The 27,037-nt window shown below is 49.7% G+C and overlaps 2 protein-coding genes across 2 annotated transcripts in view; both read left to right on the forward strand.

Annotated features, from left to right (window-relative positions):
* Myo5c (myosin VC) overlaps positions 1–1,958 on the forward strand; it is a 68,152-nt gene extending 66,194 nt beyond the window's left edge. The window contains exon 41 of the mRNA XM_051140830.1: positions 1,762–1,958. Within this exon, the coding sequence (XP_050996787.1) occupies positions 1,762–1,914 (153 nt within the window). The 3' untranslated portion in view covers positions 1,915–1,958. The remainder of the gene's footprint in view (positions 1–1,761) is intronic.
* Positions 1,959–12,083: 10,125 nt separating this feature from the next.
* Positions 12,084–27,037, forward strand: part of Gnb5 (G protein subunit beta 5) — a 30,779-nt gene continuing 15,825 nt past the window's right edge. Inside the window, exons 1-2 of the mRNA XM_051140191.1 lie at positions 12,084–12,295; positions 24,871–25,007. Coding sequence (XP_050996148.1) covers positions 12,184–12,295; positions 24,871–25,007 — 249 coding nt within the window. The 5' untranslated portion in view covers positions 12,084–12,183. The remainder of the gene's footprint in view (positions 12,296–24,870; positions 25,008–27,037) is intronic.

Below are 27,037 nucleotides of genomic sequence, written 5' to 3' on the forward strand. Positions count from 1 at the left end.
CTTCCAGGAGCCTGTGAAACCTTTGCTTTTTTGAGGCGCTGTGCCTGTGTGAGGGAGAGCTCCTTCATACTCACTCCAGAGCAGCTTGCCTCAGCACCCGGAAGGCAGAGCAGGCGTCCCACACACACATCTCCCAGCAGGTGGGACACTGAGAGGTCCTCAGACCAGAAAACTGTCCTGCTTCTCACTGTGTTGCTTCTTTGTTTCTGTTTTGGTTTTTCATTATCAAAATTTAGCTGTTTTTCAACAAAATGTTGTGTTCTGTTTAACAAGTTTATTATTATTTAAATATTGTTTAAGTTACAAATATGGTTAAAAAAAAACCATCACTAGCTAGACCCACATATACAGAAGCTCTTTGGACTCCTCATATTTATTAAAAAATATAATGTAAGTGTGAAGAAATGGCTCAGCAGTTAAGAGCGCTTGCTGCTCTCACAAAGGACACAAGTTCAGTTCCCTGCATCCGTGTCCGGAGTCTCACAATTGCCTGGAACTCTAGCTCCTGGGAATCTGATACCCCCTTTTGGCCTATGTGGGTACTGCATACATATGAAACACTGAGATACACACATTTTTTAATTTTAAATGATTGGTTGATTGATTTTTCACAACAGGGTTTTTCTGTATACTATAGACTAGGCTGGCCTTGAACTCAGAGATCCACCTGCCTCTGCCTTCTGAGTACTGGGAATAAAGGTGTGCACTACCACACTTGGCAATTTTTTAAAAATATATTTATTTTATGTATATGAGCGCTCTATCTGCATGACAGAAGAGGGCATCAGATGCCAGTATTGATGGGTGTGAGCCACCATGTGGTTGCTGGGAATGGAACTCAGGACCTCTGGAAGATGAGACAGTGCGCTTAACCACTGAGCCATCTCTCCAGCCCCCACCTTGGCAATGTTTCAAAATGTAAAGAATAGAAACCTAGCACTGAATAGCCAGCTCAGCAGGTAAGAGTAGAAAGCAATCGTGACACCACATAATTTTCAGAGAATAAAGAAGCAAATGGATTCAATAAAATCATAAAACTTAGCCGGGTGCGGTGGCGCACGCCTGTGATCCCAGCACTCAGGGAGGCAGAGGCAGGTGGATCGCTGTGAGTTCGAGGCCAGGCTGGTCCACAGAGCGAGTCTAGGACAGCCAAGGCTACACAGAGAAATCCTGCCTCGAAAAACCAAACAAAAAGTGAAACAAAACTGTAAAACTTAAGCTCCAGTCATGTCTGTGCTTAGAGTTAGTCCTTGATATATACACAAGAATAAAATGGCTCAGCAGGTGAAGGTCCTCGCTGCCAAGCTAAAGGTCTGGGTTTGACCCCTAGAACCTTCATGATAGAAGAATTGTATGTGGAGAACAGACTCCCACAAGTTGTCCTCTGATCTATACACACACACACACACACACACACACACACACACACACACACACGAATAAATGTAATTTTTAATAAGGAGTAATGTCAGATTTACAATCAGCCTATCTTATAGGGAGCAGGCTTTTGGAGTGAACTATTGGGTGACTATTTGACTATTCCTGGGAGATAGCTGCACCAGACACCCTGATAGGCTATCCCATGCCCCGCACACACCCACACACACAGCTGTGCTACAACACCCTGATTGTCACCTCTGGTGGTTGCTGGGGTTCCTTGGAGGAGACAGAGCTGTTGGGTTTTCCTGGCTCTTGACCTCCAAGTGGTGGTGAGCCAGGACACGCCTGCTCCCTGACCTCTCCCCTTGGTTCTGACCTCAGGCTCTCCTGAATAACCGGGGTGACTCGTCACAGTTGATGCTGGACACCAAGTATCTTTTTCAAGTCACATTTCCCTTCACCGCCTCACCGCACGCCCTGGAGATGACCGAGATCCCCAGCAGCTTCAAGCTCGGCTTTCTCCGGAGACTGTAGCTGGAGAAAAGATGGACGGGGTTCCCTGGAGCCCTGGGTGCAGATCCAGCCTTGCCTGCCTTCCACCAAGGGTATTGCTTCTGACCTGAAGGCTCAGTTTTGTCCCCGGGGCCTCTGTTTATTCTGTTTTGTGGCAGGGACCCTGCCCCGCGTACAGGAGTAAAATCTGGGGTCACCGTGGCTCCCAAGGTTTCTAAAGTTCCCATGAAGTCCAAAGATATTCATGAAGCCACAGGTGATGTCCATGGAACTCTTCCAGGAAAGAGTCCTACGTGGCCACTGGAACAGAGGAAAACTGTTCCCTTAAAATGCTTTATTTTAGCCAGGCGTGGTGGTGCACACCTTTAATCCCAGCACTTGGGAGGCAGAGGCAGGTGCATCACTGTGAGTTCCAGGCCAGTCTGGTCTACAAAGTGAGTCCAGGACAGCCAAGGCTATACAGAGAAACCCTGTCTCGAAAAACTAAATAAATAAATAAATAAATAAATAAATAATGCCTTATTTTAAAGAGAGTATTCAGTCTGAGAGCTGGACATAGTGGCACATATCTATAATACCAGCACTCAGGAAGATGAGACAGGAGGATTATCCTGAGTTCAGTGTCATCCTGGACTACAGAGTGAGACCCCCATCTCAGAAAAGAGACAGAGAGATTGGGGGGGGGTGGATTTTATGTATATATCTATTTAAAACAAAATCACTTTTGGAGCTTACTTTTATGCCATTTATCTTTTTTTCTGAAATCTTAAAAACTTGTATCAGCCAACACATTTGTTAAAATCTCTCATTTAAATTTTTAAAATGTAATTCTTTCTTTAAAAACTAGATTTTAGCTCTGGGCCAGAGCTCAGTGATAAAGGAGCCGGCCCTGGGTTTGGCCCCAGCATCACCCATGCACACGCACACACACAGGTCACATGCACACACACAGGTCACATGCACACACACAGGTACACATGCACACACACAGGTCACATGCACACACACAGGTACACATGTTCACCGTAAGTGGTTTTTTTCCCCTTCCTATCTAATCACTGTTCTAATATGCTTTTTCATTTTTTTCACGAAAGAAACTGAAGATTTGGACAACTTTTCTTTTTGAGAAATCTAATTTTCCCTGGTTTTGTGAGAACTGGCTACTCCTCCTCCCCACACTGTTTTCCTTCCCTTCAGAATACTAAGCCCTTGGATGAGCCCTCCGGGCCCATCGCTGAGAGAAACTACACACCCCAGGTGACCTGACCATCCTCCAGTCTACAGTCACAGCAGTAGCTGTGACACCACAGCACGGTGGTCCCTGGGGAGGCCGGAGGATTATAAAGTAACGCCACCTACAAATGTGTGCTGCCTCTTCAAACTGTGCCCAAATTATGAAAATGGAACTTTATAATACTTTAATAAAATAAATTATTGAGCAAATCGGATGCAGTTCTTTCCACCATTGCAGATGACCGGTCTTCTCCCTGCACCATTCTGTGTCCTGCCTTGAGGGTCAGACAAAAAGATGTTAGGGTCCCATGATGCACAGTGCATCATCACCTGAACTATGCATGTAGACGTTGAGGGGGGCACACATGTCACGGGTGCTGACTGTGTCTGGGGTTCCCCAGCTGTTACTGCGGGATGGAGTTGGCTGGGTTTCTGCTGAGTGCTCACGCCTGTCCTCTGCCCCAGGAGGACTCCTTGTGAATGCCCTGGGTTGTACACCAGTGGCCTTGGGCCATGCCTTCTGCTGGCCTGTGAGTTCCTGGAGGGCTGGACCCCATCTTATCTTACATTTTATTTGTATGCTACGGTGGTTGGGAGGCAACTGAATTGGCAAGGTACCGTGGAGAAAGCAAGGGTTCGAGTATAGGAGGAGACCTTGTGTGGAGGCAGGAGACTTGACAGATGCCATTAAGTTTATACACAAAGGAAAAAGGGGAAGACACTTACCCCATGGCCTTTCTGTTTGGTTGGTTGGTTGGTTGGTTGTTGGGTTTTTGTTTGTTTTGTTTTGGAGACAGGGTTTCTCTGTGTAGCCTTGGCTGTCCTGGACTCACTTTGTAGACCAGGCTGGCCTCAAACTCACAGGAATCCACCTGCCTCTGCCTCCCCAAGTGCTGGGATTAAAGTTGTGCGCCTCCACGCTTGTTCCCATGGCCTTGCTTTCTTCTGCAAAGGCAGGAAGAAGAGACGCTCTCACCACACAAGGCAGGTATGTCAGGCTTGATCTGTGGAGTAGAGGCCAATTCACAAGGTCCAATGAATCAAATCCCCTACAGGGAGCAGAGAAAAGGGCCCGGGAAGGGAGTTAAGAGGGCTCTAGAGGCGTGTGTGTGCTAGTGCTAGTGCGTGGCATGGCATGGGTAGGTACGCAGATGGGGAGGGGCAGGCCCTGAGCCGCAATTCCAGATAAAGAGATTAGGTGACCAGTGGCTCAAACCTTCACACCCCAGCAGTAACCAGTAACCACGCTGCCCAGCCGGTCCAGGGCTTCCTTGCTCTGTAAGTAAGGTAAGTGCTCTTTAACCTCAGGGAGCTTAGGCTCTCAATTGTGCTGTCCGGGTTGTGTCTCAATTGTGCTGCCTGCCTCAGTTGTGCTGTCTGGGTTCTTACAGACCAAGGTTATGGGGATTCTTCTGTGGTGAGTGCTCAGCAGCAAGTGTTTTTTTTTTTTTTTTCTGATCACTCTGAATATGTATATTCTAATTTTTCTTCAACCTTCATGACTTTATTTCAAACATCATGATGAGATATTTTTTAAACCATTAATATTGGAGTCAGTAAACAAATTAAGCGTCTTTAAAATAAGTTAATTGGTTTTCAAAGTTGGTCCAGCTGCAGTATAACAACCGAAGCCCCCAAGTGCAGCTGGTGGGACAGATGAGCCACTAAGATGGGTCTGTGGGGTCCATCTGCTCCTGCCTCGACCCCAGCTTACTGCGTTCTACTCCTTCGAATACAGTCCACTCCTGGTGAACATGCGGATTTTCCCAGTCCGGGGCTATTTGCTTTTTTTTTGTTTTGGTTGTTTGCTTGCTTGCTTGTTTGAGGCAGGGTTTCTCTGTGTAGCCTTGACTTTCTTGGACTCTGTTTATAGACCAGGATGGCCTCAAACTCACAGAGATCCACCTGCCTCTGCCTCCCGGGCTGCTGGGATTACAGGTGTGCGCCACCACACCTAGCCAGCTCAGGGCTATTTGTGAACAAAGTTGTTATGACAGTCTTAAGTTGTTTTTGTTTTAGGAAATAAACATTCCTGTTGAACACATACCCAGGAGTAGAATTGCTGGGATGGACACATGCACGCACACACGCACGCACTCACACACGCACGCGCGCGCACACACACTATAACCCAGTAATTCTATATATGTGTTTATTTACTATTAAGAGGTCCTACCATCCAGGTCTCCATGGTAGTTGTACCACTTATGGCTGAACTGACAGTGACCTGATGTCATGTGACTCGTGTAATGGTACCACGTGAACTTTTTGTCAGGCTCCTTACACATCAAGACGTTTCCATTGTATGTCATCCTGCAATGAGAATCAGAGCTTCGTTCCTCATTACTGCTAAGTAATAAGCCTGCCTCATGGACGTACCATGTTTTGTTTGCCTGTTCTTCCCTAGGGCATTTGAGTTGTTTCCATGGTTTACCTAAGAACAATGCTGCTTCAAACACTCCTATGTGTTTTTAATGCAGGAGACATTTGGGGGGGGGCGGGGTTTCGAGACAGGGTTTCTCTGTGTAGCCATGGCTGTCCTAGATTCACTTTGTAAACCTGGCTGGCCTTGAACTCACAGCGATCTGCCTGCCTCTGCCTCCCAGGTGCTGGGATTAAAGGCGTGCGCCACACACAGCAGTGTGTGTACCTGCATGCCACAATGTGGAATAGAGGTCAGAGGACAGCTTACAGGAGTCAGTTCTCTCTCTCTGCATCTTGTGGGTCCCTGGGATTGAACTCAGGGCGTCAGGCTTGGCAGCAAGTGCCTTTACCCACTGAACCATGTCACTCACCAGCTGGTGTTGAGAACTGGTGCACGGGCAGAGCACAAGGGAAACAGACCTGCAGACCCCAGTTTTCTGTGATCATTCCCAAAGTTTCTCTCCCAGTAAATGAGGTGGATCTTGGGGGTCCCTGGAGACCCTTCCAGGAATCTGTGAAACCTTTGCTTTTTGCGGGGCTGTGCCTGTGTGAGGGAGAGCTCCTTCATACTCACTCCAGAGCAGTTTGCCTCAGCACCCGGAAGGCAGAGCCTCTACTTACCTGCTTACCTGCTAAGTCACCTCACCAGCCGTCCCACATCCCATGTCCCAGTTGTCTGACTATAACTGCATAGTTATAAGCATAACTATGCTTATGAAGAAACTGCAAGTGAACGTGGAGGGTGAGCGGGTCCAGGGCCTGCTGCCACAGGACATATAGGTGGTCATTTCCATGTCCTTCTGTTCCTAATAGTTTATAATGAACATTATAAACACCTTGTATGTCTTGGAACTTAGACTAAGAAAAACAATATTGTCTCTGTTCAGACTTGGAACGTCAGCAGTTATTCAAGCCCTCTCTTTCTTTCTTTCCCATTCCCTGCCCACGACCAATTCCTTCGTGGCTTTTATGTCTGGAGATGCTCTTAACCTTCATCGTGGTCCTTGAGAGTCACTTCCTCTGAGAACGTAATCTCTTCCTCTGGTTCATCTCTCCCTGACCTATTTCTGGGAGAGCAAATCCTGGGATGGTGCCCTCCAGTGACGTTGCCCCTAATGCTATTATAACCTGATGGCTCAACTTGACCTTAAGACTAGCAGCAGCCACTCACTGCAGGGCTGGGGATGGGAGACGTTCACCAAGCCCCAAGCTCTGATGCTCTGATGAGCACATCTTTCCATGCTCTGTGTGTGTGTGTGTGTATGTGTGTGTGTGTGTTTGTGAGTACATGTGTGTGTATGTTACTGGGTACGTGTGTGTGTGTGTTCATGGGTACGTGTGTGTGTGTGTGTGTGTGTGTGTGTTCATGAATACATATGGACAGCCTTAGGCATCCATCCTCAGATACCATCTAGCTGTTTTTGTTTTTGTTTGGTTTTTTGAGACAGGGTTTCTCTGTGAAGCCTTGGCTGTCCTGGACTCACTTTGTAGACCAGGCTGGCCTCGAACTCACAGCGATCCGCCTGCCTCTGCTTCCCGAGTGCTGGGATTAAAAGTGTGTGCCACCACGCCCGGCCCATCTAGCTGTTTTTTAAGTAGGATTTCTCTCTGGCCTTTGGCGAGGCCGGCCAGTGAGGCCCAGCGATCTGCCCGTCTCTGCCTCCTCAGCTCTGAGGTAACAAGTTTATCCCGCAACCCTGGCTCTTTCGCTTCCATTCTGGGGATTAACGTGAGATCTTCATGCTTACACAGAAGCACTTAGCTCACAGAGCCACCATCCCTGCCCCCTTTGGTGTTCTGTAGCTCACCCTTTGTGACAAGCCTGGCAGTTTGACAGTGGCAGCTCTGTGAGCCCTGCTACAATCTAGGCTTTGCCTTTCTCTCTCTCTCTCTCTCTCTCTCTCTCTCTCTCTCTCTCTCTGACTCTGAAGCCACTGTTCCATCCCTCGGTTTCCTCAGCCTCCACACAGAGACATCCTCTTCCCTCCAAAGAGGTTGTGGGAAGCTCCAAGCAAGACCTCTGTGGCAGTTGGTATCTGCTCCCTTGAGATCTCTGTCCCTAAGGGTCTGCCTTCTGTTCCCTTGTCACCTCATCCTCAGGTATTTTGCTGGCCACACCTTTGCCCAACTCCCCAGCTTCTAGTTCTTTCTCTGGCCCTGTGGTGAAGTCTGCACAGCACTGTCCTTCTCAAGTATCCCCAACATCGCCTCCACCCAAAACACACCTCGCATTCTCCTTTGTTGGCGTGTCCGGTCCGTTGCCCCATAATATGCTCATGGGTAATTTCCTTATATCTTAAGCTGGGGCTCCCTTCAGAACAGCCATGAGATCACATGACTGAGCTGGCCGGTCCCTGTTAGCCTCCCAGTCCTCCATCTCCCATAATGCACCACAGCCCCTCCCAAAAGAAACCTAAGCCACATGTCAGCCACAGGCCTTCAGCACCACTTCCTCCTCTTCCCTTTGCTCTGTCCAAGGCTGGCAGTGTCGTAGCCAGCCTTCACGTCTGCCAGAAGCCCTCTGGCTCTTTCCTCTTCCCTTTCTTCCCAAGGCTGCTGCTGCTCTTGCTGTTGCTGCCACCCACGGGGCAGCGTGATTTGGAATGGTTCCTTATACTCCCAGCCTGGAGCTAAGTGCCCATCACATACTGTCTCTTCTAAGTCCCATGACAACACTACAGGGGTCAGTGAAGAAAGCTTCAGGGAAGTCATGCCTACTGGTCCCAGCAAGGGACCAGAACCTGGTTGACCAGGAGCTGGGGTCTACAGGCCCCTGGTGGAGCTGTTTCCCAGAGCCACCATCCTCCTACGCCTATGCCACTCTGCTCATGCAGCCGCCAGCTGGGGTCCCAGGTGTTTGTCTGCCATGTGTAATAGATACAAATGCCCATTTTTTTTAGGAGGGTAACAGTGCACACAAATGGCCTCCACCCTCTAGCTGGGCTCAGGCCCATTTTCTATTTCTTCTGTTTAATCCAAATTTTATACCAAGGGGAGGAACACTTGTGAATGTTTTTAAATGGCTCTCCAGGGGCTGGAGAGATGGCTCAGAGGTTAAGAGCACTGGCTGCTCTCTTCCAAAGGTCCTGAGTTCAATTCCCAGCCACCCACATGGTGGCTCATAACCATCTGCAATGAGATCTGGTGCCCTCTTCTGGTGTACATGCAGGCTTTGATATATGTGTATATATGAAAAATAAATAAATCTTTTTTTAAAAATGAAAATAAAATAAAGTGGCTCTCCAAGCTGGAGAAAGCTCACTAGGTAGAGTCCTTACCTAGCACACAGGAAGCCCTGTGCTCCGTTCTTAGGACTGCATAGGCAAGGTCTGGGGGTATGTGCCTATAACCCCAGCACTCTGGAGTTGGAGGAAGGAGGAGCAAGGAGTTCAAGGTCACCCTCTGATACTTAACAAGTTCAAGGCTGCATGGACCCTTGTACCAAAAATAAGAAAGGGCTGGCAAGACTGTTGAGTGAGCAAAGGTGTCTGACAACAAGGCCCCTGGTGACCTGAAATCTATTCCCTGACGTCCCCAAATTGTCCTCTGACCCCTATCCTTTGTACCATGGCATGTGAGAGTATGTGCACAAACACACCAATAAAAAATGTATAAAAATGAAAAGCAAAAAGATGATGTTAAGAAATTAACTGTGGCCGGGCAGTGGTGGCACACGCCTTTCATCCCAGCACTCGGGAGGCAGAGGCAGGAGGATCTCTATGAATTCGAGGCCAGCCTGATGTATAATGCGAGTCCAGGACAGCCAAGGCTACACAGAGAAACCCTGTCTCGAAAAAACAAAAACAATAAAAAACAAACAAACAAAAAAGAAATTAACTGTGTTATGCATTACAATGTTTTTAAATGAGGTTCTACGGATCAGTTGTAAGGGTGTAGGCGAGCTATCCAAACAATCAGTACACCGTGTGTACTTCAGAAAGCTGGCTGACGCTTTCTCGTTGATTAAATGAGTTGCATGTTTCAGTAAATGCGGTGAGGACTCACGGTGAGCTCTGCCCATGTGTCGGGGGTGGGGGTGGGGAGTGAGGGGTGGGGTCGGGAGGAGGAGGCTCGGATCCCAGAAGCACTTGCTGTCTTTCCCCATGCTCTGCTCATATTTTCTGTCCTTCAGCCTCATCTCAGGCAAGATGTGCGATCAGACCTTCCTGGTTAACGTGTTTGGCTCCTGCGACAAATGCTTCAAACAACGAGCCCTGAGGCCCGTTTTCAAGAAATCTCAGCAGCTCAGCTACTGTTCCCCGTGTGCCGAGATCGTGAGTCTCGTTTTTCGTTTTGTTTTGCTCTTTAAGTCCCCTGCCTTAAAGTGGCACCTAATGCAAGCCTGCAACAGACCAATTACACAGAGTAGTCACACTGGGTGACTCTGGTGTCTGTGTGGGGTGCTGGCTGCTTGCTATCCTAGGCAGTGGGGACACCGGTTGTCACCCATCTCCAGAGGCCTGTTTTCCCACCCTCAAGATAAGAATGCTAACAGACTTGCCCCCTGGGGCTCTGACAGAGTCCTGTGAGGTCGCGACAAGGCGTCTAAATTACTTTTTAGTAAGCCATTATTCCTGGGGCTAATGATTTTTGCTTCTGTCTCCTCCCGGTCTGTCCAACGAGCCAACAAATATGAAATTCTGGTAGGTAAACAGTCTCAGGGGACTGTTTGGACAGCCTGGCTGATCTTGCCCATCCTAGGCAGAAAGCAAAACTAAACTACAGTGCTCCTTAGCCCACCTGCTGGCCAGGGGAGGAACTGAACAAAAACCCTGACTTCTTTCAAAGTACATTCAATCTTTGCTACCTTCACCAAAGGTGGCAATTCCCAGTCTTCAGATCAACACCAAAAGGCATACTCAGCCAGCTGGGCTCCGTGGCACATGCCTATAATTCCAGCACTCAAGAGAGGCAGCGGCAGGTGAATCTCTGTAAGTTCAAGACCAGTCTAGTCTACAAAGTGAGTCCAGAACAGCCAAGGTTACACAAAGAAACCCTGTCTTGAAAAACCAAAAACTCAAACAAACAAACGAAAACAAAAAATAAAAGTATGAGAGCCGGGCATGGTGGTGCACGCCTTTAATCCCAGCAGAGGCAGAGGCAGGCGGACTGCTGTGAGTTCGAGGGCAGCCTGGTCTACAAAGTGAGTCAGGACAGCCAAGGCTAACACAGAGAGACCCTGTCTCTAAAGACACCCCCCCAAAAAAAAACTGAAAATAAAAGTATGCTCAGTCCCTGAGTCTCAGAAGATCCGCCAGACTGTGCTCACAGCTGTGGCTCGCTAGTGCCTCCATCTGGTCACAGGTGATAATGCACTCTCTATGATACTCCCGACAAGAGTGATCCAGTGGAACCAGAATAGGGCATTGGGTTCCGTGGAGATGGCATTACAGAGGGTTGTGAGCCACCATCTGGGTGTTGGGGATTGAACCTGGGTCTCCTGGAATAGCATCAAGTGTTCTTACCCACTATACCATCACCCCAGCCCCTTGCTCTCTCTATATGTACACTTAATATGTGTGCACTCATATGCCCTGTTTATCACATCCTTTTAACAAGCTAATATTAACTGAACCGTTTCCATCTGTCCATGTTCTGCTAAAAGATAAATGATGGATAAACTTTCTGAGCAGGTGGAGCGATAGGACTTCTGGGCCAGCCTGCTCTACATAAGGGAGTTCCAGGACAGCCAGAGCTACAGAGAGAGACAGGGAGACCCACAGAGAGAGACAGAGACAAAGACGGAGAGAATAAAGATGCAGTGGATAGCCATCTATCGAAGGGGAAGGGGCCTGGGAGAGAAGTCGCCTCGAGTGTCCTCCACAGCGTCCAGTGCTCATAAAAGGCCTGGGGTGTAGATGCTACGAAATAGATTTTCCAGCTAAGGAAAGGGAGGATCCCAGAATCTTACCTAAAAGACAGCTAATTAACACAAATCCCCTCTCAGACTGAGAAGGACACACGCACGCACGCACGCACGCACGCACGCACGCACGCACACAGTGGGCCAGCACTGGAGACTGTTTCAGCACTGTTCTGTCCAGAATTTGCTAGAGAGGGGCCAAAGGAACCACCAAATTCTCAAGTTTAAGGAAACATAAGTAAGCCTTCATTCCAGAGGAGAGCGCTCCCCTGACCCCAGCAGAGTGTGCCTCGGGCCTCTGCTTTTGCTGTCCCACCCCAGGACCCCAGCTGTCAGAACTTACTTTTAAAAGAAGGTTTCCTGAGCCAAGTCCAAGTCCCCAAATGCAGAGGACTGGGCTATGTGACTTCAACTCCACTAGCTTTCCTTTGTGCTTGTGGTCACAGCTTGGTCTCTGAGCCTCAGTTTCTCCTATCCTTCCGACACCACCCACTCCCACCCCTACCCATCCTCACTCCCTCCCACCCCCATTCTCCCACCCCACCCCCGGGAATAGCCCCGCCTGGTTCTCACGGAGGACTCAGTGGGCGGGGCCAGGGAAGTCTGCGGTCACGCAGCGGTCACGTCACCGCCGAGGGGGTGGGCCCGGGGCGGTGTTCGGGGGGTGGGGGTCACGGAGGCTGCTGCTGCGCCCCGCCCTCTCGTCGGGACCCGGCTCCGGCTCACGATCTCAAGCTTTGCGGTTCTCTCCCGGCTGCATCCCGAGGAAGATGGCAACCGATGGGCTGCACGAGAACGAGACGCTGGCGTCGCTGAAGAGCGAGGCCGAGAGCCTCAAGGGCAAGCTGGAGGAGGAGCGGGCCAAGCTGCATGACGTGGAGCGTGAGTGCGAGCCGGGGGTGGAAGGGTCGCTCTCTGCCCGAGTGGGCCGGACCCTCCGAGGGGCTGGCGGACCCGCGTGGGACCGGTTCCACCGCTCCGGGTGGGAGGATGCCGAGCCCCTCCCAGGGGGCGGGTGGAGAGGCGCCGCCAGCCGGGAGGAACCGCTTTACTGTTCTGTTCCTCTCTGGGCTTCTGTGCCCCTGTCGGGTCCTTCCTCTGCGTGGATTTCGAAGCTCGGTATTCCATCTCTCCACTGACCTTGGGGGAAGGGAGCTGCATGGCGGAGGGAAACAGATGTGCTTTCCGCATCCGCCGGCTCGGCTTGTGGTAGGCCCTTTTAGAAGGGTTTGATGGATGCTGCAGTTGACATGCTAGGGCCGAGGTGGTGTGAACTTGCCAGCGTGCCGCATCCCGATTCAGAACAGGCCCAGGGACCCTCGGCCAGAGCTGGGAATGGGGGACCGGGCTTGGACAGTGGTCTTACCTGCTCACCCTCCCTTGCTGAACAAGGCCTGCCATACCCCCACCCGCACACACTCATGTGCGGAACCTTCCCCCAACCTCCCGCCTTCCTAATTGGCCCCAGCCCTTTTTAAAGATCCATTTGGAGAAAGGAACTGCGGTTCAATATAGAGCCTTTAGCTTTTTATTTTCTTTGAAACTTGCTGGAAGTATAGAATCCTGGTCGTGCCGTCCCAGGGCCTTTCTCTTGAGTAAGGAAGAGCAGTAAGGTCCTGTGTGGTTTACAAATGTGTCCAGATGTAAGTAAGTTAAATTGTGAGTTAGTTTTCTGGTAACAAGATCGTGTCTGGTACAACTTCTTGCTTTGAGAGACCCGGGCCCTTCCACACTTTAGACCATTAGCGTTTATTTACCCAGTAACTCTAAGATGACTGCCACCGCTCCGAACATTGCCTCTGTATCCAAAGCAGAAAGAAGAGTGTGAACACCAGGCTCTTTTCCTTCTTAGGGAGAAAGCAAAATTTTTCTCCAGAATTCCTCCCATCCCAACATTTCTATTCGTACTTCACTGACCAGAACTAAGCCATGTGGCCTCTGCCAGGGAGACTAGAAAAGGGGGAGCCAGGCTGAGCACACTGCCACCCCAAAGTTGTGGAGAAATGGGGAGTAGGTATCAGAGGCATGAGGTCTCTCCTCTTCCTCTCCAGAGCCCTGTACGCCACCTCAGGCAGGCTTCTCGATCTGACAGCTGAGGAAACAGAGGCTTTCCTTAGCCCTGGGGATTGAGAGTTTTTTCTGAAGTCCTACACAGGTGGCTCTTGTGACGTGTGCCCCTTACTCTGGCACAGCCCTGCCCCCCACACAGGGACACTCATGTCTTGCCTCTCCTGGACTCTGTCCCACTCTGACCATAGTCTCTCCCAGGTCCTTTGGAACCCTGGCTTTCTTCTGTACCTCTCAGCCCTGCCCTGGCTTCCGGGCCTTCCCTGGCATCCACTTTCAAAAGTCTTGCCCAGAGACTGTGCCTCTGGCCCTCCTGCCTCCTCTTCAGCTCTGGCTGGTGCCACTTCCTTCCTTCTGCAGCTGAACTCCAAAGGCTGCTGGGAAGAGAGCGCCAGGAGGCCGCTGTGCTCAGTGGCTGTCACGCCTGCGGGATCTTTAGCCCTCTACCCTGGCTGTTGTCAGACATTGGTCTCTGTCCTGCCCACCTCTGTCTTCTTCCACAGAAAATGGAAGGTAGAAAGCTGGCCCCTGAGTTCGTAGCTCTAACCTCCCTGGCACACTTGACCGCTCCTGCCTAGAGTCAGCTTCTTCCCACGCCTAGTCTCCGGATCCCCACCATCACCTCATACTTAGTTTTCCCTCCATCTCTTGGCTTCCTGCCTCTGTTGACAGACAGACAGACAGACAGACACACACACACACACAGACACGCGCACGCGCGCGCACATCTTTTACTCACAGTTTGCTAGCCCTGGTGTGTCAGGCTCTGCTTGACCCTTCGAGATGCTGCAGTGAACAAATCAAGAGTGTTCCCTCAGAAGGCATTGGTCCAAAGATGGGAGTCAGGAGGTCAATAGGTCAAATAAGCAGTAGGCTAGCTATGTGCTCTGGATAGAGGAGCAGAGGCGGGGAGGTGGGAAATGAGCTGTGGGGGAGCTCAGAAACTTCCAGACAGTGAGAGAGGCCTGAGGTCAACCACAGGTTGGGTTCTTCAGAATGCTGTCCACCTTGGTCTTTTAAAGGTCTCTCACCTTTACCTAGACCAAGTAAGCCAGGCTTGCCACTGGGTTCCCAGATCCTCCTGTCCCCGCCTCCCTCTAGTATTACAAGCATAAGCCACTATAGCAACTGAATTCACACTCCGGTCTGGACTCAAGTGCCATCTCCACAGCCCAGGGACTTGGTTTCTAAAAAGCCTGAGTGAACTGAACCACTGGCATGTTTGTTTTTCAGGTTTTTTTATAATTACTTTTCATTTTTTATTTGTGTATATGTATTCTCACAGAACACAGAAAAGTAAGTCAAATTTCTTTTAAAACCCTACAGTGGGGCCAGTAAGATAGCTCAGCAGGTTGTGGCTAAGACCTAAGGACCACAGTTGCATCCTTAGGACCCCCATGGTTGAAGGAGAGACAGTCTGAGGTCCACATAGGACACATGTGTGTGTGTGCGCGCGCACACACACACACACACACACACACACACACACAAATAAGTGAATGAATAAATAAATATAATTTTGAAAGGAATTTAAAGATGAGTGAAAAACCAGTCCAGCTCAGTTGGCGGAGGGCTTGCCTAGAGTATACAAGGCCTGGGTTCCATTCTCTGTACCACGTAAACCGCATCTGCAATGCGGGCCTGTAAATCCCAGCACTTGGGAGGTTGAGGATCAGAAGGTCAGGCTTGTCCTCAACTACAGCTGAGTTTGTGGCCAGCCTGGGCTGCCTGAGACCCTGTTTAAAAAACAAATAAACACGTACATAAATATTCTTAAGGCAGTGCGACAGTTGGAGATGAAAACAAGAAGAGGATGTCCGGCTCCTGGTCCCCGCTCTGTCCTCAGCCCCTGACGTTAACACTCTGTAGACGTCATCCCCAGCCAGATCCTTGGCCAACCGGGCATGCCTGGAGTAGCTCATATGGCTTGGATGACAGGGAGTCGGTGTGCCTAAGTCGCACAGCCAGGAGTTCCTGTCACACCAGCCTTCCGGCAGAGTTCCTTCTCCTCCCCAGAGCCTCCTGCCCTGACTCCCACCCACTGACAATCCACCACTGGGGAGGGCAGCCTTGTCCCAGGGCTTGTCCCAGGGCTTGTGTCAGCTTCTTATTTACCTGACCGGCTATTGCTGCACAGACTCCCATAGGCCAAGAGCTGTTAGTTTGGGCAGCCAGAAGTCTAAATGGGTCAGCAGGCTCAGAGGCTATGGAGAGAGCCTCTCCATAGGTCCACAGCCTGAGGGCGTGGTCCTCGCCTTACAGTTTAGACTCAGCTTGAGCTGTGGTTCCCAACATTCCTAACGATGCGACCTTTTAATACAGTTCCTCATGCTGTGGTGAACTCCCAACCCCCCCAACACCGTAAAATTATTTTGTCACTACTTCACAGCTGTGATTTTTTTTTCTGGTAGGCGACCCCTGCGAGAGGGTGGGGTTGAGGGGTCGCGACCCACAGGTTGAGAACCGCTGATCTATAAAGGCCCCTCCCTGCTTCACAGCCAGACCACTTTATTCCGACCACTGCTTCTCACATCACCCCCTGTGGCTCCCTCTGCTCTCCCCTATAAAACGGACCCACGGGGTCACATTGGCTCCGTCCACATCACAGTCTCATCTCAAAATCTTTTAACATTCGTGGCGTCTGTAAAAGCCCTTTTGCCACATGAGGCGACATCTTCGGTTTCTAAGGATGTGAGCCTCATCAGGAGCGACGGGCGTAGCCTGTCAACAGTCCTGAGAGATCAGGAAGGGACCTTCTTCAGCTTCGGACCCCAGATGCAGAAGCATACTTCTACCACCCACCCTAGATGAGAAAGCTACAGGTCGCCCCTCTCCGTGTTCCGCCGTGTTCTAGAGAGCAGAGGTGTTTTGTTTTGTTAATTAAAAGAGCAATATAAATATAGGGCAAGTACAGACGGTATGCCCGCCATAGTCTACTCAGCACCCAGTGTCTGTCAGGACCCGTTCAAGGATGGCTGCATGTGCTGTGGGAAGGAAGGGGTGTGGGGATAGTGTCAAGACAGTGGGGGGGTGGGGAGACACGGCTCCACATTGGAGTCTCAAGAGTGAGGAATGATCTGGAAGGCCGGCTGACAGCGGGAAGAGCTGGCAGGCAGCAGCATCCTGGGCTGTGTGAGCTTTGTTATACAGAGTCCCAACTCCTTCGAGGCAGCTGTTAATTTTGTTAAAGAACAAAGCTGCAGAAGTAAATTTACGTAACTTTTCCTAAATCCAGACTCCATTTGGGTTAAGTCACAGGATTTACCAGTGAGGGCATCGGCTTTTCTGTCTGTCCTGAGGATGCTCTTGTGAAAGGTTTTCCCCTTAAACACTCGATGGTTGGAGCTCTGTACTAATCTGATCTCGTGGCTTAGGGGGGAAATTTAGGCAAAAACACACTCTAGACAGGCCTGCAGCAAATGTGTCCTTTGCGAGGAAAGGCAGCCCCGGTACCCAGGCTGAGGGAAAGCCGATGCCGACAGATGGCCTGCTGCCTGCGGCTCTGCCCTCTGATAATACCTGGGGTGGGAACAGAATGCCAGCCCGCCTTTCACTTCCTGTGCTTTCCTCTGCTCTGCAGTCACGGCTTGGAGCATGCTCACTAGGGGATATCTTTCTTTCTTCTTTTTAAAATATTTTTTATTTTTTACATATACATTTATACTATTACATATACATTTTTTACATATACATTTATATTATTACACATATATAAAGTAAGCTACATACAGAAAGAAGAACCACGAAACAATCAGAATTATATTAATGTTACAATCAGAATTTTATTAATGTTACATTCATAGTGTTTTGGCTATTTGTATTTGGCAACCTTTCCTATCTTGGTGCATCTAAAAAAATTCTGAATGTAAATCACTATCTATCATATCTCTATCAACGTAAAACATCTATCTAGACACAGAGGCATTTTAGCCCCTAAACAACTAAGCTTAATTGTAAAACTAAATTATCTGGTCTTCAACCCCATCAGGGACTTGAAAAGGAATAAAATTAATTACCTGAGTAAAAAGGAAGTGCAGGTTAGCAGGTTCCCAAGTTAAAAAAAAAAAAAAATACAGAGACAGTTTGCTGCCTGAACAGTCACCCAAAACTCTCTGTAACATTGGAGCATCATCTTCAGCCATGCACGGTCCTTGGTTGGTCCATCAGTCTCTATAGCAACCTCCTCCTCTGCCCAGATTTTTTAAATATATATTTTATTTATTATAATTTATTCACATTACCTCCCGATTGCTATCCCCTCCCTCTTATCTTCCCTTTCCCACCCTCCCTCTCTCTTCTTCCTGTTCCCCTATCCTAGACCTCTGGCACCAGCCTCTTAAGTCTCATCAGGATAGCCTCCATCCCCTTCCACTGTGTGCCCACTAGACTGTCTTGCCAAGGAGCAGTGACTAAATTGTGGGCACCCAAGTGCGTGTCAGAGGTTCAGCAGCAGTCCCCCTCCCCCTCAAGTGGAGAATCAACAGTCCATCGGCTAAATCTGAACAGGGGGGTCTTGGTTCTCTGCATGCATTGTTCTTTCTTTAATTTTAATTTTATTAATTTACTCAGATTACAGCTCAGTTATTATCCCATCACTTGTATCCTCCCGTTCCTCCCTCCCTCCCTTTTTCACCCTCTTCCCCTCTGCTAGGTCTAAGACCAAGAGGGACCTCCTCCCCCACTATATGGTCATAGGCTATGAAGTCTCATCTTGGTAGCCTGCTTATTCTTTCTCTGAGTGCCCTCAGGCCTCCCCACCAAGGGGGGGTGGTCAAATATGGGGCACCAGATTTCATGTCAGAGTCAGTCCATGCTCTCCACATAATTGTGGAGAATGTCCTGTCCATTGGCTAGATCAGAGTAGGGGTTCAATGTTTACTATTGTATTGTCCTTGGTTAGTGGAATAGTTTGAACAGACCCCCCCTGGGCCCCGATCCACCCATCACAATGTTCTTTTTGTAGGTTTCTAGGACCCTCTGGGTCCTTCTATTTCCCCATCTCCTAGATTTCTGTTACCTAGAGTCTCAGTAGGATGTCCTCACATCTATCCCAGTGTCCTGGTAAGTGAAGACTTTCGTAGGACATGTCTTTTGGGCTAGTGCCCAATTATAAGTGAGTACATATCATGTGAGTCTTTCTGCTTCTGGGTTAACTCACTCATGATCATTTCTAGTCCCATCCAGTTGACCACAAATTTCTGGATTTCCTTGTTTTTAATAGCTGAGTAGTATTCCATAGTGTAAATATCCGCAGTTTCTTTATGCATTCTTCTACTGAGGGACATTTAGGCCATTTCCAGGTTCTGGCTGTTATGAATAAGGCTGCTATGAAAATGGTTGAGCATATATCCTTGTTGTGTGGTGGTGCATCTTCTGGGTATATTCCAAGGAGTGGAATAGCTGGGTCTTGAGGAAGCCCTGAGCCTGCACAAACTGATGGGAAGTCTTTCTAATGGGTCCTCTCAGTATCCGATCCCTGTAGGGCAGTTAAAGCGAAGGAGGAGAGTCTTTGTAACTCCACACCTGCAGGGCCCCTCTTTCCATGTTTTGATAGCCCTCGTGGCTTGCTTTTATGTTTATAGTTTTGTAAGCATTCTTGAGATTGTATTCAATGCACTTGAGACACATTTTACATTTAACCCAATAGTTACTTCCTGCTGTTATGTACAGGAGAAACTGTCTGGGGACAAGTGGAGCGACAGAAGCTCATCCTTCCCATCCTGGTCTCCAGCTATGCTATGTAGCTGAGGATGAATGACCTTGAACTTCTCACTCTAATGCTTTCGCCTCCCAGATGCCAGGATTCCAGGTGTGCACCCCCACAGCCAGCTACTCGGTGTTGGCTGAAAGCTGAAAGACGTTTCTGTCCTGATGGACGCGTGGTCCCCAGGGTGAGAGACTACTCCCACAGTCCCAGCTAGAGAACCTTAATACTTGCCTTTCAGGGAGGGCAGCGGAAGCTCAAAGGAGCCTGCTTGCTTCCGTGGAATTAACAATGATGTCTTTCCATTAGCCTTGCCCTTCGGGAGAGGTAGGGAAGCCAGTGTGGCTCGCTGCCTCCCCCTTGTGGTGTGGCCAGCCTTGGAGCCCAGCTGCTCCTCTGCCTGGTGTTTTCATGGTCCAGGCTCACTTCTGCGTTTGTCTACACCAGTGTCTGGTGAGATTTCACTTCTAAGGAAAAGTGGAGGGAGACTTCTGTGGTGGAGATGGAAGTCTGAAAACCACTGTGCCGTGCTCAGGCCCTGTGTTCAGCAGATCTCGAGCTCCATGCAGCTGGAACTGGTCATCCTGTTCAGCCCCCGCAGGCCTGGAGCTCAGCGCGGGGCGTGGCTACTGAAGATGCTGTGTACATACACACCGTGGTAACTTCCCACAACCAGATAGAGGTCAAGGGAGGACCAGGCAGTCTCTTAACCAACCCTGAGACGGGCCGATCTGGCTTCCCCCCATATGGTGTCTCCAGAGGGTATCTCCCATTCTTGAATGTCATTGTCCTTAACCTCCCGAAGGCTCACAGCCACTTGGCATAAAGTTGATCTCGTTCTTGGAGGGTGTGTATACCTGTTCTCAAGGGCTGAAGTGTGTGCTCAGAAAGTCCTCAGCGCTTCTGAGTTTTGCCTTCGTCACCTGTAGAAATAGAGCTTTAAAACTGTCCTCACCTGGTGGTGGTGGTGGTGGTGGTGGCGCACGCCTTTAATCTAGCACTCGGGAGGCAGAGGTAGGCAGATCTCTGAGCTTGAGGCCAGGCTGGTCTACAAAATGAGTTCCGGGACAGCCAAGAGCAGCACTGGCTGCTCTTCCAGAGGTCCTGAGTTCATTTCCCAGCAGCCACATGGTGACTCACAACCATCTTATCTATAGTGGCATTTGATGTCCTCCCTGTCATGTAGGCATACATGAAAATACATAAATAAATACATCTTTTTTAAAATTAAAAAAAAAAACTGTGTCCTCTAGCTGTTGTATAAAGCCCCCTGCCCAACCCAATGCAATAAATGGAGGATATTGTCCAAATACATCAAAAGTCTGGGCACATGTGGGGGCACCTGTTTTTCCATACCCCAGTTCTTATGCCTCCTTTAAGTTCAGGCTCTCCTGGCATTACCTCTGATGGCCTGACAGCAAGTCAGCCATAGCACCCTGTGGTTCCGTCACCTCATATGACAGCCTCAGTCCCTGTCACACTACAGAGTGCTTGGTACCTGGTGTTGCCCTGTTGCTTAGTTCCAGGCTGTGAGCCTCCTGAGAGCCAGGACAGCTTTATTCTTGCACTGAGGTATTTGGCACGGTTCTTAATACAAAGTTGAGCATGGCCCCAGCTTCTGGTTCCGACTATGCTGGTTCCAGAATATTCAGCAATTTAAGTTACATGCGCCCTACCTGAGCAGAAGGATGGTGAAGAAAGTGGACCCCTCAGGCATGGGTCAGGGGACAGGTGGACCCCCCCCGCCGGGCATGGGTCAGGGGCAGGTGGACCCACCAAGCACGGGTCAGGGGACAGGTGGCCTCCCTGGGCATGGGTCAGGGAACAGGTGGACCCCCCTGGCATGGGTCAGGGAATAGGTTGCCACCCTGGGCATGGGTCGGGGGACAGGCTCCTTTGGATCAGCTTCAAGGCTGCTGCAGGCGCGGCTGACCTAGAGGGACCACAGGTCAGAGAGCAAATGCTGTTATCTCTGCAGAGTGTTCTCTGAAAGAGCAGTCTCCTGGCTGGTTTCTCTCCCCAGTGTCATCACTATGCCATGCTGCAGCCAGGGACAGCCACAAAATGATAGATCCATGTCACTCTGATGACAGAACACCAACAGTCAACAGATAACAACTGTTTCAGGTGCGCTCTCTGAGATGCGGTCCTCCGCTGTCCCTGATGACGGCTCACCTTTCCTCACTGAGCATGCCCACTGAGAACCCCTTACTCTGTGTCCTCATCTCTGATTTATCAAGTGCCCCCTCTGTACCAGGCTTGAGAAACTAGTGAGAATGGATCAGACCCTAAAGGGGAGAGATAGCTTGCTAGAAGGCAGATGGCTGTGTGGCCGTCTCTCAGTCCCCACAGGTGGCTCAAACAGTGCACACCACTGTCTTCCTGAAGCTTACCTGCCAGCCAAATTTTCTAACCAGTAAGCATTCCTGTTGTAGAAACCAGTGCGCTCCTCACTTCTTTCTTTATTAAAAAAAAAATATATATATATATGTGTGTGTGTGTGTGTGTGTGTGTGTGTGTGTGTGTGTGTGTGTGTGTGTGTGTGTGTGTATCTCATATTCTGGGGGAACAATCTGTCAGAAGGCACTGGAAGAATCATACCTGCCCCAGCCCCATAAATACATATTTAGCTCATTTCCAAATTTTCTGTTATTTTCTGATATTTAATTTTTTTGTAATTCTTTAATTCAATGCTTGCAAGGTTTGGCAGATAAAAGCAGGATGAGGTGGGTTGAGAGTGAATCCATGTGGGAAGGGAAGGCACGAAGAGAAAAGATAATTGATAGTTGGAATGTGTTAAAATAAGACTTACATAACAAGGGCTCTCTTTCAGTCGCTGAGACATCTTGTCCTTTTTTTTTTTTTTTTAAGAGGGGTGTTGAAAAGCTAAGGCACCCCCTAATGCTGAAGCAAGAGAGGCTGTGGGAGTGTGGGCACGGGGTAACGGCTCAGGGGCTAAGAGCAGTGGCTGCTCTCCCAGAGGAGCCTGAATCAGTTTCCAACACCGAGAGAACCCTCTGCAGAGATAACAGCATTTATCTCTGACATGTAGTCCCTTTAAGTCAGCCGCACCTGCAGCTCGCCCGCTGTCTGGAACTCCAGTTCCAGGGGATCTGACGCCGTCTTCTGGTCTCTGCAGACAGAACAGTTCACTCACTCGGTGCACTAGGGTCAGCTTCTTTCCACCCCTCATTTCAGGATCCCCTCAACCTCCATATCTCTGCCTCCTGCATCTCTCTGTCAAGAGACAGACAGACAGACAGACAGACAGACACACACACACACACACACACACACACACACACACACACCTATCTTTTACTCACACAGTTTGCCAGCCCCTGGTGTGTCAGGCTCTCTTTGACCCTTAGAGATGCTGCACTGAACAAATCAAAAATGTTCCCTCAGAAGGCACTGGTCCAAAGCTGGGAGTTCACTAGGTCAAATGAGTGGGTACGCTAGATGTGTGCCCCAGGTAGAAGAGGGGGAGCAGGGAGGTGAGAAATGAGCTGGCGGGGTGAGCTCAAAAGCCTCCAGAGACCGTGACCCAGGGTACCTCCCGGAAAGGTAGTTTTTCACGGTAGAAGGTGGAATGTTAACTGGTGGACTGACTGCCTTCACCAAGTGACCAAAGTCGCCATCAACAGCAGAGGGACAGAATAGCAGAGGGTAGCAGTCATGTTGTCTCCCTGTGGGGTTCCTGACAAGTGTGCCTAGGCATTACCTCATCATGAGTGAGTAGCACCAGACAGGTGCTGAAGGGCCCCAGAGGATGCCGTGAGTGGCCTTAAATGCACCCTTGCTACAAAGGGTGTTGCTGGGATAGCGTATAGCAGGGCCTGTACATTAGCCAGCATCAACCCCCTCATGCGGATCACTACACGATGACTTCATAAGACTCAGAGAGGCTGGGGCTGGAGAGATGGCTCCAGAGGTTAAGAGTACTGACTGCTCTTCAAAAGGTCATGAGTTCAATTCCCAGCAACCACATGTTGACTCACGACCATCTATAATGAGATTTGTATACACAATAAATAAGTAAATCTTAAAAAAAAAAACAAAAACAAAAAAAACTCAGAGAGGCAGTGTGAGCCCAGGAAGAGAGGCAGGGAAGAAGTCCCTGGGGGCACAGTTGTCATAGCCCTGGTTTCCAGCTTTAGAGACGGAGAAGCCCCCATCAGCCTGGCTATGGAGGAAGCAGCTCAACACTCTGACACCCCGCTACCCTGGCTCTTCAAGAACCAGGCCTTTTGTCGGCTGTCTCCTAGTCCCTCTGACTGTAGAAAGACGCAGAAACCCAGGCCCGTCCTGGTCCAGCCACTAAACCAGCAAGGGAGCAGTACCCCTCAACTGCGTACCACAGAGGCGAGTCCCTGAACCCTGCAGGCCTCTGTCTCAAATCAGCTTCACAGTGGCCTTTTTATTTCCTGTCACTTGGCTAGCATTAGCCGCACATCTCTAAGCACATGAGCAATTTCTTGGCCTCGGGAAAAGGACACAGGTCCCAGCCACCACCACCGCTCCCTCCAGGAGAAAGCTGTGTGGAGCTCTGACATCGCGAGCAGATTCTGTCCAGACTTTTAGGACAGGGTTGATTTCTGTGGGCTCAGAGCTCCTCAGTGACCTCACACATGCATCACTTGCTCACTGCCTATCTGCTCATCCCTGCAGCTCCTACCGTGCCCCAGGCGTTTGCTAGGCCCAAAGATAGATACATACTTACCGCCAGGCAGCAAGTGTGGGGTGGTTTTTATGAAGTCAGTTTCATAAAAAAGGGGGTTGAGGCTGGGTATGGTTCAGTCAGTAAAAGGCTTGCCATAAAGCTGCCTGGTGTGATAGCTTGTGCTTGTAACCCTAGTGCTGGGAGGCAGATGGGGGTGGGGGTGGGGCCACATAGCCCGCCCACCTAGCCTAGTTGGTGAATTACAAGCCGAGTGAGAGACCCTGTCTCAAAGACATAGACATCCCTGAAGATGGCACCTAAGGTTGTCTTCTGGAATGTACACACCACACACACACGCACACCACACACACATACACACACATACACACCACACATACACACACACACACACACACACACGCACACAAGGAAATGAAAGGTAAAATCCTCACATCCCAGCCTGGCTCCCAGCAACTTGTATGGACTTATATTAACCGAAGAGTCTGGGAGGCCTGATGTCTAGCTGTCACATGGAAGCAGCCACCATACTCTACTGCCAGCCCTGCCTGTTTCTCAGAACCAAGGGGAAAGTCTAAGTGGTGCTTTAGAAATATGAAGCTGAGCGGGCGTGGTGGCGCACGCCTTTAAACCCAGCACTCGGGAGGCAGAGGCAGGCGGATCGCTGTGAGTTCGAGGCCAGCCTGGTCTACAAAGTGAGTCCAGGATGGCCAAGGCTACACAGAGAAACCCTGTCTCGAAAACAAACAAACAAACAAAAAAAGAAATATGAAACTGTCTTGTTAGTCTCGGGACAGGCACATACAGAAATACTTTGAGAACTGTCAGGTCTTAAACGCAGAAGAGAGCCCCGTGCTGCCTCTGCTCTCTAACCTTAGAAGAAAGCTCTGCAAGGCCTAAGGATACCATCATTCACCTTTGGGGAGACAAAGCCCTTCCTGAGCCTGCTGGAACTGAGAGCCTGGCCCTGGGTAACAGAACTGACTGTGGTGTTTGTCCCTGCAGTGCACCAGGTAGCTGAGCGGGTGGAGGCGCTGGGCCAGTTTGTCATGAAGACCAGAAGGACCCTCAAAGGCCACGGGAACAAGGTCCTGTGCATGGATTGGTGCAAAGACAAGAGGAGGATCGTGAGCTCGTCACAGGTACTGCGCATGCGCCTACCGCGTCGCACTTGCCGGTCAGCCTCGATGCATTATCTGATCGCACAGCTCAGGAAGGAAGAGCCGTCCTGTCACGGGCTCCCCCATCTCCTCCCTATGACTTTGTTTCTTCTCCAAGGGATGTAAGTGGACAAAGGAATTCTCCTGCAGCGGTGAAGGTGTGCATCAGTGTTAGAGCCCTTGTCTGGCACGCCCCGTGCCCTGGGCGTGGTCCCCAGTGCTGGACACACAGATGCAGTGCATCCAAGAGAATGTCACTGGTTTTGAGTTAGTGATGGAAGAAACACCGTGGACTGTGCCTGGCTGCTTTGATAAAGCATTCAAGGCCCATTTCTCTCTAAGCGTATTACAAGGCCCCATTTGTAAATGAACCCCTTTTAAAAAGCCTTTCCTCACTTTGAGGGGAGACATAAATTATTGAGATTCCACTAATAGCTTTGTTTTGTTTTGTTTTGGTATTGGATTTGGTTTTTTACAGGGTCTCACTGTGTAGTTCTGGCTGTCCTGGAAATTGCTATGTAGACCAGGCTTTCTTTGAACTTAAAGAGATCTACCTGCCTCTACCTCCTGAGTGCTGGGATTAAAGGCATGCACCACCATGCCCAGTAGTTTATTAATTCCTATTGTGTTTAATAAGAAGAAATTTAACATAATTGTTTGGGATGTATAGTTTCTCACATAGCTTATGCAGGTTTGTTTGTTTGGTTGGTTGGTTGGTTGGTTGGTTGGTTTTTGAGACAGGGTCTCTCTGTGTAGCCTTGGCTGTCCTATACTCACTTTGTAGACCAGGCTGACCGCGAACTCACAGTGATCCACCTGCCTCTGCCTCCCATGTGCTGGGATAAAAGGCGTGCGTCACCACACCTGGCTGCAGTTTATTTTTTATACCTTACGTGTTCATTGTGTGTTGCCGCCTAACACATCACTCCAAAAGATTTAGCTCTGTGGCCCAGCACTTGCCTGGCAAGCACAAAGCCCTGGCATCCATCTCCAGCACTGAAATAAATCACCCCTGAGTTACGCAGCCTAGCACAAGGACATCACAGATCACAGGGCTTCTGAGCATCCAACAGCTGGGCATCGGTTCTTACTCAGCTGTGAGGGTACTAAAGATGTAAGTGTGACTGCAGTTGGCTAGCTGTGTGACTGAGGTGCGCACTCTCTCGGGGTGCCTTGCTCATGTGGCTATTGGCTGTACCTTTGTTTCTTGCCATGTGAACCTTTCCATAGTTTCTGCTCACCACTTGGTAACTGACACCCCTTAACAGCAAATGACCCAAGGGCAGGAAACAGAAGCAGAGCCATGCTCTTTTGTGACCAAGCCTTGGAACTGGCATGTTCTGTACTTTTGTTACATTGGGTTGGGCACGTAGAACGTCCCTGATAAAATAAGGACAGAAACTGACTTCCATAGCTTAGTAATGTGTACGTGCATTTTTAGGTTAGGTGTCTTTTATTTAGATTTCTATTGCTGTGATAAAACACCACGACTTTGGGAAGGAAAGGGAATTTTAGTTCACATGTTCCAATCACCAGTCTATCATGATGGGAATTCAAGGCAGGAACCCAAGACATGAACCTGGAGACAGAAAGTGAAGTGGGGGCCATAAGGAATGCTGCTCACTGGCTTGCTCCTAGACTCAAGCCAGCTCCACACCACAACTGCTGTCTCTGGTAGTTGACCCATGGTATTAGCACCCCCAAAATGTTGGTGTCGCCATTGCAACTGCACTGCGCCCTCACCAGTAGCCTCTTCTGGGCTCTCTTCAGGGGCTACAACCCTGCTGCATAGTGGCATACCTTAACTTCTCTTTAATGACCCCTTTAACCTTGGGCCTTCCACCGCTACCAAGGCTGAACTTCTCCAGTGGCCTCTCCATCCAGGAATTCATTCTTGCAATACAGTGCCAAGCCTCAACCTCTCTCCATGACCCCGTTTGCACCTTCAAAACCAGGACCGCCTGAATGACTCTTACACACTACCAAGTTAGGCTGCCAGCGTGCGGTTCAGC

Source organism: Acomys russatus, chromosome 32 (genome assembly GCF_903995435.1).
Source record: "Acomys russatus chromosome 32, mAcoRus1.1, whole genome shotgun sequence".
NCBI lineage: Eukaryota > Metazoa > Chordata > Mammalia > Rodentia > Muridae > Acomys > Acomys russatus.